General features: G+C 37.9%; 1 protein-coding gene across 1 annotated transcript in view; it reads left to right on the forward strand.

Moving 5' to 3' along the window:
• Window positions 1-14,019, forward strand: part of LOC124606674 (reticulon-4-interacting protein 1 homolog, mitochondrial) — a 90,288-nt gene that overhangs the window by 42,741 nt on the left and 33,528 nt on the right. The window contains exon 2 of the mRNA XM_047138688.1: window positions 9,958-10,184. Within this exon, the coding sequence (XP_046994644.1) occupies window positions 9,958-10,184 (227 nt within the window). The remainder of the gene's footprint in view (window positions 1-9,957; window positions 10,185-14,019) is intronic.

Here is a 14,019-nt window from a genome sequence, read left to right on the forward strand (position 1 = left end):
GCAGGAGGAACAAGACTTTTGGTCAGGCGAATACAGGGTTATAAATACAAAATCAAATAGGGGTAATTCAGGAGTAGGTTTAATAATGAATAAGAAAATGGGAGTGCGGGTAAGCTACTACAAACAGCATAGTGAACGCATTATTGTGGCCAAGATAGGCACGAAGCCCACGCCTACCACAGTAGTACAAGTTTATAAGCCAACTAACTCTGCCGATGACGAAGAAATTGAAATGTGTGATGAAATAAAAGAAATTATTCAGATAGTGAAGGGAGACGAAAATTTGATAGTCATGGGTGACTGGAATTCGATAGTAGGAAAAGGGAGAGAAGGAAACGTAGTAGGTGAATATGGATTGGGGGGAAGAAATGAAAGAGGAAGCCGCCTGGTAGAATTTTGCACAGAGCACAACTTAATCATAGCTAACACTTGGTTCAAGAATCATAAAAGAAGGTTGTATACATGGAAGAAGCCTGGAGATACTGACAGGTTTCAGATAGATTATATAATGGTAAGACAGAGATTTAGGAACCAGGTTTTAAATTGTAAGACATTTCCAGGGGCAGATGTGGACTCTGACCACAATCTATTGGTTATGAACTGTAGATTAAAACTGAAGAAACTGCAAAAAGGTGGGAATTTAAGGAGATGGGACCTGGATAAACTGAAAGAACTAGAGGTTGTACCGAGTTTCAAGGAGAGCATAAGGGAACAATTGACAGGAATGGGGGAAAGAAATACAGTAGAAGAAGAATGGGTAGCTCTGAGGGATGAAGTAGTGAAGGCAGCAGAGGATAAAGTAGGTAAAAAGATGAGGGCTGCTAGAAATCCTTGGGTAACAGAAGAAATATTGAACTTAATTGATGAAAGGAGAAAATATAAAACTGCAGTAAATGAAGCAGGCAAAAAGGAATACAAAAGTCTCAAAAATGAGATCGACAGGAAGTGCAAAATGGCTAAGCAGGGATGGCTAGAGGACAAATGTAAGGATGTAGAGGCTTGTCTCACCAGGGGTAAGATAGATACTGCCTACAGGAAGATTAAAGAGACCTTTGGAGAAAAGAGAACCACTTGTATGAATATCAAGAGCTCAGATGGAAACCCAGTTCTAAGCAAAGAAGGGAAAGCAGAAAGGTGGAAGGAGTGTATTGAGGGTCTATACAAGGGCGATGTACTTGAGGACAATATTATGGAAATGGAAGAAGATGAAATGGGAGATATGATACTGCGTGAAGAGTTTGACAGAGCACTGAAAGACCTGAGTCGAAACAAGGCCCCGGGAGTAGACAACATTCCGTTAGAACTACTGACGGCCTTGGGAGAGCCAGTCCTGACAAAACTGTACCATCTGGTGAGCAAGATGTACGAGACAGGCGAAATACCCTCAGACTTCAAGAAGAATATAATAATTCCAATCCCAAAGAAAGCAGGTGTTGACAATGTGAAAATTACCGAACTATCAGTTTAATAAGTCACGGCTGCAAAATACTAACGCAAATTCTTTACAGATGAATGGCAAAACTAGTAGAGGCCGACTTCGGGGAAGATCAGTTTGGATTCCGTAGAAATATTGGAACACGTGAGGCGATACTGACCCTACGACTTATCTTAGAAGCTAGATTAAGGAAAGGCAAACCTACGTTTCTAGCATTTGTAGACTTAGAGAAAGCTTTTGACAATGTTGACTGGAATACTCTCTTTCAAATTCTGAAGGTGGCAGGGGTAAAATACAGGGAGCGAATGGCTATTTACAATTTGTACAGAAACCAGATGGCAGTTATGAGAGTCGAGGGGCATGAAAGGGAAGCAGTGGTTGGGAAGGGAGTGAGACAGGGTTGTAGCCTCTCCCCAATGTTATTCAATCTGTATATTGAGCAAACAGTGAAGGAAACAAAAGAAAAATTCGGAGTAGGTATTAAAATTCATGGAGAAGAAATAAAAACTTTGAGGTTTGCCGATGACATGGTAATTCTGTCAGAGACAGCAAAGGACCTGGAAGAGCAGTTGAACGGAATGGACAGTGTCTTGAAATGAGGATATAAGATGAACATCAACAAAAGTAAAATGAGGATAATGGAATGTAGTTGAATTATGTCGGGTGATGCTGAGGGAATTAGATTAGTAAATGAGACACTTAAAGTAGTAAAGGAGTTTTGCTATTTGGGGAGCAAAATAACTGATGATGGTTGTAGTAGAGAGGATGTAAAATGTAGACTGGCAATGGCAAGGAATGCATTTCTGAAGAAGAGAAATTTGTTAACATCGAGTATAGATTTAAGTGTCGGGAAGTCGTTTCTGAAAGTATTTGTATGTAGTGTAACCATGTATGGAAGTGAAACATGGAAGATAAATAGTTTGGACAAGAAGAGAATAGAAGCTTTTGAAATGTGGTGCTACAGAAGAATGCTGAAGATTAGATGGGTAGATCACATAACTAATGAGGAGGTATTGAATAGGATTGGGGAGAAGAGAAATTTGTGGCACAGCTTGACTAGAAGAAGGGATCGGTTGGTAGGACATGTTCTGAGGCATCAAGGGATCACCAATTTAGTATTGGAGGGCAGAGTGGAGGGTAAAAATCGTAGAGGGAGACCAATAGATGAATCCACTAAGCAGATTCAGAAGGATGTAGGTTGCAGTAGTTACTGGGAGATGAAGAAGCTTGCACAGGATAGAGTAGCATGGAGAGCTGCATCAAACCAGTCTCGGGACTGAAGACCAAAACAAAAACAGTTCATGAGCCCACTCGAAGTGTAAATGGTTGTGAAAGCATACTTGACCTCTTAGCAACAAATAAACCTGAACAAATAGGGTGTATCATGATGGATACAGGGATTAGGGACCATAAGGCAGTTGCTACTAGGCTGAATACCGTAACACCCACAACCACCAAAAAGAAACGCAAAGAACATCTATTTAAAAAAGCTGATAAAAATGCTCTTAAGGATACAGGTTACTTACAAATGGTGGAAAAATCAAAACTTTTGTATGGCTTTATTAAATTCTGTAGGGTTTCAGATGAAAAATGACCTATATTTACCAAATTTTAAAGCAGTTGTTGTTGATTTGGACATCTTGTCTTCTTTGATAAAGGAAGTGGCTAAATGTAAACAATGTGATGGTATAGGCTGACTGGAAATAACTGAACAACAAAGTAGCAGGAAGGGTTTAGTGTCAAAATTACTTGTTCTGCGTAAATCCTGCAATAAATCTATAAATCTACCTCAAAAATGACTTCCAACACTGTGCATAATTCATATGATTTGAATTTGAAGTTAGTGTATGCAATGCATGCAATAGGAAAAGAAAAAAAAGGCTGCTCAAACGTTTTGTGATTTAATGGACATTCCTCCTCCTCCCAGTAGATTCAGCAAGTACATAAAAATACTTTTAGGTGCCTTGGCAGTTGTGTCTAAAGCATCTATGAAATGTGTAGTAGAAGAAACTGTAAATATTAGTGGAACCAGGGACACTGCTGTTGCACTTGATGGGACATGGCAATGTCGAGGACATCATTCCTTGAATGGTGGTGTAAGTGCTACTTCTCTGGAGAATGGTAAAGTTGTTGATGTTGAGTGCTTATCTAATTACTGCCATTCCTGCCATGGTAACACTGAAGGTCATATTGAACATCAGTGTTCTAATAATTATGATGGTTACAGTGGAGGTGTGGAGTGCGATAGAGCTCTAAAAATATTTCGGAGGTTGGTGCCCGTTTATAATGTTAGATGTATGAGGTATCTAGGCGATGGGGACTATGGAGCTTTCAATAAAATTAATGAGTTCAATGTTTATGGTGATACCTTGATAACAAAACTGGAGTGTTGTTGACATGTGCAAAAGAGGATGGGTGCTAGATTGAGAAAGCTATGAAGAGACATGAAAGGAAAGTTGCTATCTGAAGGAAAATCTGTCTGGCCGAGGCAGATTGACTGAAACTGAAATAATCTTCAGAGTTATTATGGACTGGCCATTAGACAAACTGCAGCTCTGAATGATTGTATAGCAATAAGAAAAGCTGTATGGGCCACCTACTTTCATAAGTTGTCCACAGATGACCACCCTGTTCACAAACTTTGCCCTAAAGGAGCAGATTCTTGGTGTGGTTACCAAAAAGCAAAGAAAAGTGGTAAAATACACCATTATAAGCATTCTCTTCCTGAGCCTGTTATGAATGAAATAAAACCAATTTTTAGAGATCTGAGTGACCCTGTTTTGCTTAGTAAATGTCTCCATGGGGGCACTCAGAATACAAATGAAAGTTTCAACTATTGCACTTGGGAAAATTACCCAAGAATGTTTTTGTAGGACTAAATACATTAAAAGTTGGTGTACTAGGTGCAGGGATATGTTTCAGTGATAGGAAGGTAGGAAGTCCTGAGAAATTTAGGCATAAAATGTGGCTCTAATAGGAAAGATCAACTGCTTGCATGTGACAGACAATGGGTGCATGAAGCTGAAAGATTTGCTCTTCAAGTTACCAAAGAAGCAAGCACTGCTAAAAGGAGTGCCAAGAGGAAGTTTGAAGATGAAGAAATGCTGCAGGATGAAGACTAAGCTTCAGGAATGTTCTGAGGCACAGTTTAATTGGACTCATATCTTCTTTCGCAATTCCTCTCAAGTTGGGTTTTTCAGAATTCAGGTACAAATATTTCCTGAAGTTTACAAAGCATTGTTCTAATTTTTTTCTGTAACTTGCAGTAGTCCATACTTATTAGTAGACCTAAGCTTTATTGCAGAATCAACTAAATTATAGAAAAAATAACATTTTTATTAGGAAAAAAATTATAAAAATTAAAATGTAAGATGTGATATTTTTTATCCATGTAATATACATAATAATACCAGAGAAGGAAAGTTGCTACTCACCATATAGCGGAGATGCGGAGTCACGATAGGCACAATAAAAAGATTCACACACTCATAACTTTCGGCCATTAAGCCTTTGTCAGTAGTAGACATACATACACACACGCGCGCACGCACACACACACACACACACACACACACACACACACACACACACCCACGCAAATGCAACTTGCACACACGTCTGCAGTCTTGGAGAGCTGTAGTTTCAGCTGTCTGAGACTGCAGATGTGTGTACAAGTTGTGTGTGTGTGTGTGTGTGTGTGTGTGTGTGTGTGTGTGTGTGTGTGTGTGTACTGCTGACAGAGCTTAATGGCCGAAACCTATGAGTGTGTGAATCTTTTTATTGTGCCTATCGCGACTCGGCATCTCCGCTATATGGTGAGTAGCAACTTTCCTTCTCTGGTATTGTTACATTCCATCCTGGATTTTCCATTGTTTAATATACATAATCGGTGGAATTAAATAGGTCTAGTACCTCAGCCATCATGTCATGCATATCTGGTAAAAATTTGGTCTTCTTCAAATGTATGACATTGGATTAAATGGTACCTCAATTTGAGGAAGCATTTTGGGAAAAAAATGGCATCAATTTCTTTGTAATTTTTTTAATAACCCTAAGTGGGTTCAAAAGTATTCAAAATACTTCTAATTTGTTTAGAAAGTGTGCTGCATTACCTGATATCAACAAAAATTCTGTAAAACATACGACGGCAATTGAGAGATATATACCACATGAATTAATAAGTGATGGTACTGATTCCCCATGGTACATAAAACAGACCAGATAGCTGTTGCAGAAGCAAGGAATAAAGCATGCCAAATTTAAAAGAATGCAAAATCTCCAATGTTGGCAAAGATTTGCAGAAGTTCAAAATATAACATGTACTTCAATGCGAGATGCTTTTAATAATTTCCACAGTGAAACTCTCTCTTGGAATCTGGCAGAAAACCCAGAGAGATTCTGGTCGTACATAAAACACGCCAGTGGCAAGGTGCAATAAATACCTTCACTGCACGATAACAAGGGTGAAGTCACTGATGAAAGTGCCACTAAAGCAGAGTTATTAAACACGGTTTTCTGTGAAACTCCTTCACCATAGAAGACAAAGTTAATATTCTTGAATTCCAATCAAGAACAACTGTCAAGATGAGAAACATAGAACTAGATATCCTCAGTGTGACAAAGCCATTTAAATCACTTAATAAAGGCAAGGTCCCTAGTCCAGATTGTATACCAGTCAGGTTCCTTTCAGAGTATGCTGATACAATAGCTCCATATTTAGCAATTATATACAACAGCTTGCTCATAGAAAGATCCATACCTAAAGACTGGAAAATTGCTCAGTTCACACCAATACCCAAAAAGGAAATAGGAGTAATCTGCTGAATTACAGGCCTATATCACTAACGTCGATTTGCAGTAGGGTTTTGGAACATATACTGTGTTCAAACATTATAAATTACCTCGAAGAAAACAATTTATTGACACCCGGTCAGCACAGATTCAGAAAATATTGTTTTTGTGAAACACAAATAGCTCTTTATACTCATGAAGTAATGATTGTTTCGACAGGGGATGTCAAATTGATTCCATATTTTTAGATTTCTAGAAGGCTTTCGACCCCGTTCCCCACAAGCAGTCTTCTAATCAGACTGCATGCCTATGGTATATCACCTCAGTTGTGTGACTGGATTTGTGATGTCCTGTCAGAATGGTCACAGTTCATAGTAATAGACAGAAAGTTATCGAGTAAAACATAAGTAAAAACCGGCATTCCCCAAGGAAGTGCTGTAGACCCTCTATTGTTCGTGATCTATATTAATGATGTAAGAGATAATCTGAGTAGCCCTTTGCAAATGCTGCTGTGATTTACTGTCTTGTAAAGTCATCAGATGATCATAATGAATTGCAAAATGATTTTGATAACATATCTGTATGTTGTGAAAAGTGGCAGTTGACCCTGAATAAAGAAGTGTGAAGTTATTCACATGAGTACTAAAGGAAATCCGCTAAATTTTGATAAGTCACAGAAATCTGAAGGCTGTAAATTCAACTAAATACTTAGGGATTACAATTACAAATAACCTAAATTGGAACAATCGCATAGATAATGTTGTGGGTAGAACAAATCAGAGACTGTGATTAATTGGCAGCAGGTCTACTAAAGAGACTTACTTACACCACACTTGTCCGCCCTATTCTGGAGTATTGCTGTGCAGTGTGGGATCCTCATCAGGTGGGACTGACAGATGACATCGAAAAAGTTCAGAGAAGGGCAGCTTGTTTTATATTATCGCAAAATAGGGGAGATACTGCCACAAACATGATACGTGAATTGGAGTGGCAATCATTAAAACAAAGGCGTTTTTCGTTGGGATGGGATCTTCTTGTGAAATTTCAGTCACCAGTTTTCTCCTCCAATTGTGAAAACATTCTATTGGCACCCACCTACATAGGGAGAAATGATCATCACAGTAAAATAAGAGAAATCAGGGCGTGCACAGAAAAATCTAAGTGCTAATTTTTCCTGTGTGTCATTCGAGAGTGGAATGGTAGAGAGGCAGCTTTATGTTGGTTCATTGAGCCCTGTGCCAGGCACTTGATTGTGAATAACAGAGTAATCACGTAGATGTATATGTAGACCATGAAACACAGATCTGATTATTGGAAGAGAGTAGTATGGTATGGTAAGTAACTCTTCACTTTGTTTCCAACAACAGATAATGATGCTGAAAGAATCTTGCATTAAGGTTGCTTACTAGCTCCTGTTGAATATTGGGATGATTGTGTGGTGTGCAAGCCGCAGTTTTGTGATGTTTGGTTGGACCAGTTGCTAATAGTCAAAGCTGAATTATGTCCAAGGACGGTGCTGACATTTTAGGTGATAATGTGCATCCTGTAGTACTGATAATAGGCACTTCAGTAGAACATTTTTAATAAAAGTGTCCCAATCTGGTTGTTGATAAACATTCTGATGAACTGTAGCAGTTTGTCCATCTTACCCCATGATTAAAATTACCTGAAGTCTGTGATTGGTTTTAAACTAGGAAAGTTGGATTCAAATTTTATAGCCTATTTTATTATGGAATTAAAAAATTCAAACATTAATGATTTTCATTAAACTTCGGTTCACAGCTGTGACAAAATGTTTAAATGATTGCATATTGCCTGCAACTGTCTTTGTTGTATGATTTTATAATTTCAGCCCAATACTTCATTCGCTAATTTTTGACTGATGTATTCTGTACAAATGTGTAGATGCTTGAAAATAGTATATGGTTCAAACTGTACAGTAGTACAAAAAAAAGTTAAATTGACAGTGCAGGAAGAATGCAACCATCTACAAAAGTCAGAAGTTGGTAAGCAATAGGTTAAAGGTTGTGCAGTACCATTCTGAGTTTTCCATAGTTTTTTGAACCATTCATGCATATTCACTGTCCATGGTTACTCAGGTATGGCTATGCAGTGTGGCTAAGTTGCGATAGAGGTTGCAGAAAGTATGAAATTGTGACCCCTTCAAGTTTGAAAGGTTACCTAACTTTGCATTTCATTGTTGCCTCACCAGAACAGAGATGTTAAAACCAGAGAAATAATGAGGACTGTTTGTACAGGCATTGGTGCTCACCAAGCCAAATGGCAAGCCCTACTATGTTGATCATAAATGGCCATCAACTCTTGGCAACTTGCAAACACACAAAAAAAGGCTCATAAAGTATATGTTGTAAATAAACGACAGTGAGTGTTAGTTTCTTTAAAATATAGAAACTTTCACTTGGTCTCCTTGCAATGACATGGAAGGGAAGCTAGCTAGCGCATTTTGATGTTGGTCTACACTTGACCGGTAAAGTCATCATAAGGGCAGCTAGATTACCTTTATGTGATGAGTGATGGAAAACAGATATAGTAATTACATAATATCAAGGAATATACATCAATATATTGATATCATGGTGATCTTTCTTTAGCTTAAGAAGTGCCACAATGTGCTGTAGCTGTCTTAATCCTTGGACTTCATCTTACACTACTACCTTCCATGCCATTCACTTTCTTGCTTTCTTTTGGACGGACAGCCTAGTGTTTGGTGATCTTGAGGTTTTATAGAAGTATCAAATCGAAGTACAATCTTTTAAGTGGTATGCTGTGAAACTTCTGAGATAATAATTAAGTTGCTTGTTTGTAATGTTGCATGAACAATCAAGTGCTACCATTTTTCAGAAAATAAGATAAAACTGAATTATGAGCTGGAATAACTTACTTCCTTTAACAAGGTTTGCACACAAGTGTAAAATGAGATGCAATTGACATTAAATGGTTTTTACCCTTTGTTTTTCAGAGTTAGAAAATGGTTTTCAGAATTTAGGTATGCCTCTACATCACCAAATGTAACGATTCTCAGTTCTGTATTTAATATGCAGCTATTCAATGTAAACAAGTTTGCTGCTGTTGCAAAACTAATCGTGTCTTACATGAAGACTTGGATTTGGTAAAACATTCCACTCAATGGATGTTACATCTGTTAACTGTGAGCAAAAAAGTATTGAAATAATATTTCTCAAAAGTGTTTATATTTGCTTAAGTATTTTGCTTATTTCACACAATTAATGATATTATCAAACTATGTGTTGAAGGACTGATAGCACTGTATTGCTTACCCCCATCCTTCTGACCCCACAATTGCTTGCAATTTTAAGCTAATGTGGAAGAAGTACTGAGACAACATACTTCTTTAGTTTTTGTCTGTCAAAAGAGTAACACTGTTTTGTTGTTGTATGCAATGCTTGATTTGTAAAAAAAAAAAAAAAAAATTACTGTGACCTTCAGAGCGGTTTTTTGAAATTTAGATTTCTTAAAACGTTATTTTAACACTTTTCTGAGGATTGTGTGGATACATACAACTTTTGTTGTACATCACTTCCATCACATCAGAAGTTCTAGCATACCACATTCAAAATCTGTGGTTCTGATATTTTTCTCGTCAGATGTACCAGTACAGTGTACGAGTGCATACAATCACAAATTGAGCACTGATTGTATATATTATAAAATATAGTAGAGTAACATGGAATTATTTCACCTTTTTTCAGGTGGTTATGGGTCAGTATTGCTAAATAAAATGCGTCAAGTGGAGAGCTGTGATTTTTCTACTCCTGTAATAGAATTTCCACTGACTCTTGGACGGGATTTCTGCGGTACTGTGGAATACAAAGGCTTAGGCGTTCGTCATCTGAGTATCGGAGATGAAGTATGGGGTGTACTACCACCACATAGGCAAGGAAGCCATGCTCAGAGGATTGTTGCCCAAAGTTCTTTGGTATCAAGTACACTGTAACATAATGATGCTAATGAAAGAATAAGAATGTAACCTTATGTATAAGTGTTGTGTGATAATATTAATGTGTGTTCTTTTCTAAACTTTACCAAAATATATTTCTTTGAACTGTGAATCTATTGAATTATCAGCTCAGCAGGAAAACTGAAAAGTATGATCAGGCTTATCACTGAGAAAAATCACACGTTGCGCTGAAGTTATTGTCAAATTTTTCAGAAAAGTATTGGTTCAGTAAGCTGTTAATTTTGATATGGATTTTCTATCTATTGTTTCAGACTTTTATGCAGTCATAAACCAGGATTTTGGCTAAATTTTGTTTCATCAAGTTCAGAAACAGATTGCATAATTTATGAACAGTGGATATGCTTTATGAACCAATAGAACAGCACATGCTGATCATCTATAATTTTCTTATTAGAAAATATGTTTTGCTTATTCAACATTAGGTTGTATTGCAAATATAGTAATTTAAACAATGGAAAGTCCAGGTTGGAATATCAACAGTATTACGAAGAGGATAGATTAGTACTCACCTAGATTACTACTCACCCTATAGATGACAAGTTGAGCTGCAGACAAGCACAATGAAAAGAATGTTACACATTGAACTTTTGGCCAACACTTTCTTCAGAAAAGAAAATGCAAATACATTCACACAAGCAAGCAGACTCACGCACACGTGACCACTGTGTCCAACGGCTGTGCCCAACATTTCAAAGTTAATTAAAAATTTATTTAATAGTCACAAAGATCAGTTGAGATGCGACTGTTACTTTGCTCAGCTTTAAATGTATTATGAGTTGTTCATAGCACCATACAATTTTTCTGCAGTTTTGGGCAATTGGACATGGAAAACTGACGCTCAATAGAAAGATATGATTAATGGTTTTACTATCATTCATATGTTAGGTACACTTTAGGTGTAGTTTTCCCCTCACCATTGTTGTAACTTGTTGTCTACACTGCTGCCTAACGTATCATTTTCATACACAACCACGTTACCACCAAATATTTCACTAGAGTTTTGGATATAATGAAAAAAGTAAAGATAATCATGGACTTTGTAGTTGAAGTGTTGAGTAGTTAGCAGGTTCATAAATAACATAAAAAATAACTTTCTACTAAATTTTGAGCTTGCAACCATGTGGGTTTCAACTCTTCCAGTGATGTTTTGGCCACGTATCCACTGCCCATCCGTGTAGTGAGCCAAGATAATGATATCATATACCAAGAGCAGCCTTTTATGATCTACCACAGTGACACTGAGTGGTGAAGTGGTATATCTTGTAGATGCTTGTTCTGTAGCAGGTTGAGAAGTGCTCCTTTTTTATGTACTTGATGTGGCAGCAACACTCTGGCAACTTCTCTGCAATTTAATTATATTGAGCATCCGATTCCATGTGGTTTATTGAATGAACCACTAATCAAATATCCTTAATTCCCTTTAAACAATGAAATGAAAGCTAAAATCCTAATGTTGTTTTAGTTTATAAAGTGGCCCATATCTGTACAACATTCTGCCACTGCTGATTTGTCTGGTTATTGCAAGAAGGTGTACCATTGGTGTTCAGTGTGTTTCTCATGAACAGTTTATATCATTTGGCCAATATCAGTATATGAACTGCCATAACTTCTATAAGGTACACACCTTTAGAAGGAATGAGTCATTCATCAGACAGCTGATCAGCATTGCAGTCTTCATAGGAGGGCAGAAAGTATCATCTTCATCTTCCGGTGTATGTAACTTGATTTCACATGAAATGCAGTGCAAATCTGATCCTGGGAACATCCATTCATTTCTAAGGTTTGCTTGCTCATCCTGTAGACTTGATAATTCACACAGTGAACAGTTTTTTTTAAATATATGTGTTAAAACTATTAAAATTTAAAATTTGAAAAAAAGCTATTTAATGTATGAATTTCAAGCAATCATGTATAACTATTTCAGCTGTGGCTGCCCCAGTTCTAAAATCATCTGTCACCATGTAGAGTATGGGGTCTCCTTACCTAAGACACTCTGTGTCTTATGTACCAAAATTTTCAGGGCACTAGTAGTTTGTGAAGGGAATGGGAACTGCTGGCATTTAAATATAGATTTTGTGTGTGGGTTTGCAATTTATTGCATTTGTTACTGTATTTTAAACATTATAATGAACAAGAATGTCCAAAAACTGGAGGTGCCCATCTTTTCTTATTTCCATTGTGAATTGAATAGGTGAATGGATGGAATTAAGTGCTGCAAAAATTGTTTTAGTTTTATGGCAACATCCTTTCTTAGAGCCAACAAACAAAGAGCACACGCATAGTGTTTCGGCTGACTGGGACAATGAGTATTTCAAGCAACAATTTCTGTGTTGTTCATGTGCCCATCATCCACTCAACACGAGAAGGGCTTGGCAGGAAGCAGCAGGTATATGAGATAGGAATGCGAGAGGGAGAGGCAGCGGGAGCATTGAATAAGAATGAGACACATGGACATTGAAACCTGAGAGTTTGTGCAGCATATGAGGTCAATAATATAGGGGAGTGGATTGGGAGGAATTGATAGAAGAGGGGAAGGAGTAACTATGGAGAAGAAGATGTAGGTGCAAGTGGTTAGCTGAGATAGGATTAGGGGAACAAAGTATGTGTTTCAAGGATAACTCCCATCTATGTAGTAATTGGTACTGTGGGGGAAGAATCCAGATGAAATGGATAGTGAAGCAGCCATTGAAATCTAGCATGTTGTACTCAGCAGTGTATTCTGCTGCTGGGTGGTCAACTCTGTTATTCCGTCAGAGGCCAGGTCGCCTGTGAAAGCAGCCATGTTATATGCCAGCTCTGCTTTAGTTTATTATGCACACCATTTTATGTGGGCATGACCGCCGACTGTCCACGCAAAAGAATGGCCACCGGCAAACTGTGGTCAAGAACAGAGTTGACCACTTAGTGGCACAACACACTGCTGAACAGAACATGGTCAATTTCAGTACCTTCTTCACAACCCATACCATTTGGAGCCTTCTGTCCACAACCATATTTACTGAACTATGTAGATGAGAGTTATTTTTGCAACACATATGTCATTCTCATAATCCTATGGCCCTCAGTCTCTGCTGACCCTCTTCCCCACATTCTCCCCTTCCTCTGTTCTGCCACTCCTTCCCAATCCACTGTCTCACATCATTTGTCATTGTGCGTTTCACGAACTCATTGGTTCCAGTGTCTCTGTGTCTCATTCCTTCCTCAAGCACTTGCTGCCTCTCTCCGAGCCGTCAACCACATTTCATCAATCGTCCCTCCTGCTCCTGGCCTCATTTTTTCCCTCACCCACCCACAGGGTCATTTTAGTTCTCAAGTGAAACAAGCCACCGTTTGAAGTGCTGACCTAAGAGTAGCTGCCACAGCTGTAAGATTTCTATACAGAATTTATTACAATTAGTAACAGCTACTTGGCTTGCCATATTGAGAGGGGTGACAAAGTCAAAGATTTGTATGCAGTGTGTGTCACAATTACCAGCAAAAACTGACACAGGTGAAAATGTAAGATGAAAAAGGGAGGAGGAGTGATACTCACATGATAAGTGAAACAGAGGATGTAGATAATGTACTATGGAAAAATTAGGCTCTATTGTGATAGATACTTGAGACCATGCTTTCAAATGTAGTAAAGTATTGTGATGTAAGTGGTATGTAATGCTTGTCTGTAAGACACAAGAACTAAGATAGCACTTTTTTGCAAGAAAGACATAGTTTGACTGGAAGCAGCAGCTGTAGTTTTTATTCTCTGATATAATGTGTGCCAACTTTAAGTGCACAGTTCTGATTTGTGCCTCTT

Source organism: Schistocerca americana, chromosome 3 (assembly GCF_021461395.2).
Source record: "Schistocerca americana isolate TAMUIC-IGC-003095 chromosome 3, iqSchAmer2.1, whole genome shotgun sequence".
In the NCBI taxonomy this organism is placed as follows: domain Eukaryota; kingdom Metazoa; phylum Arthropoda; class Insecta; order Orthoptera; family Acrididae; genus Schistocerca; species Schistocerca americana.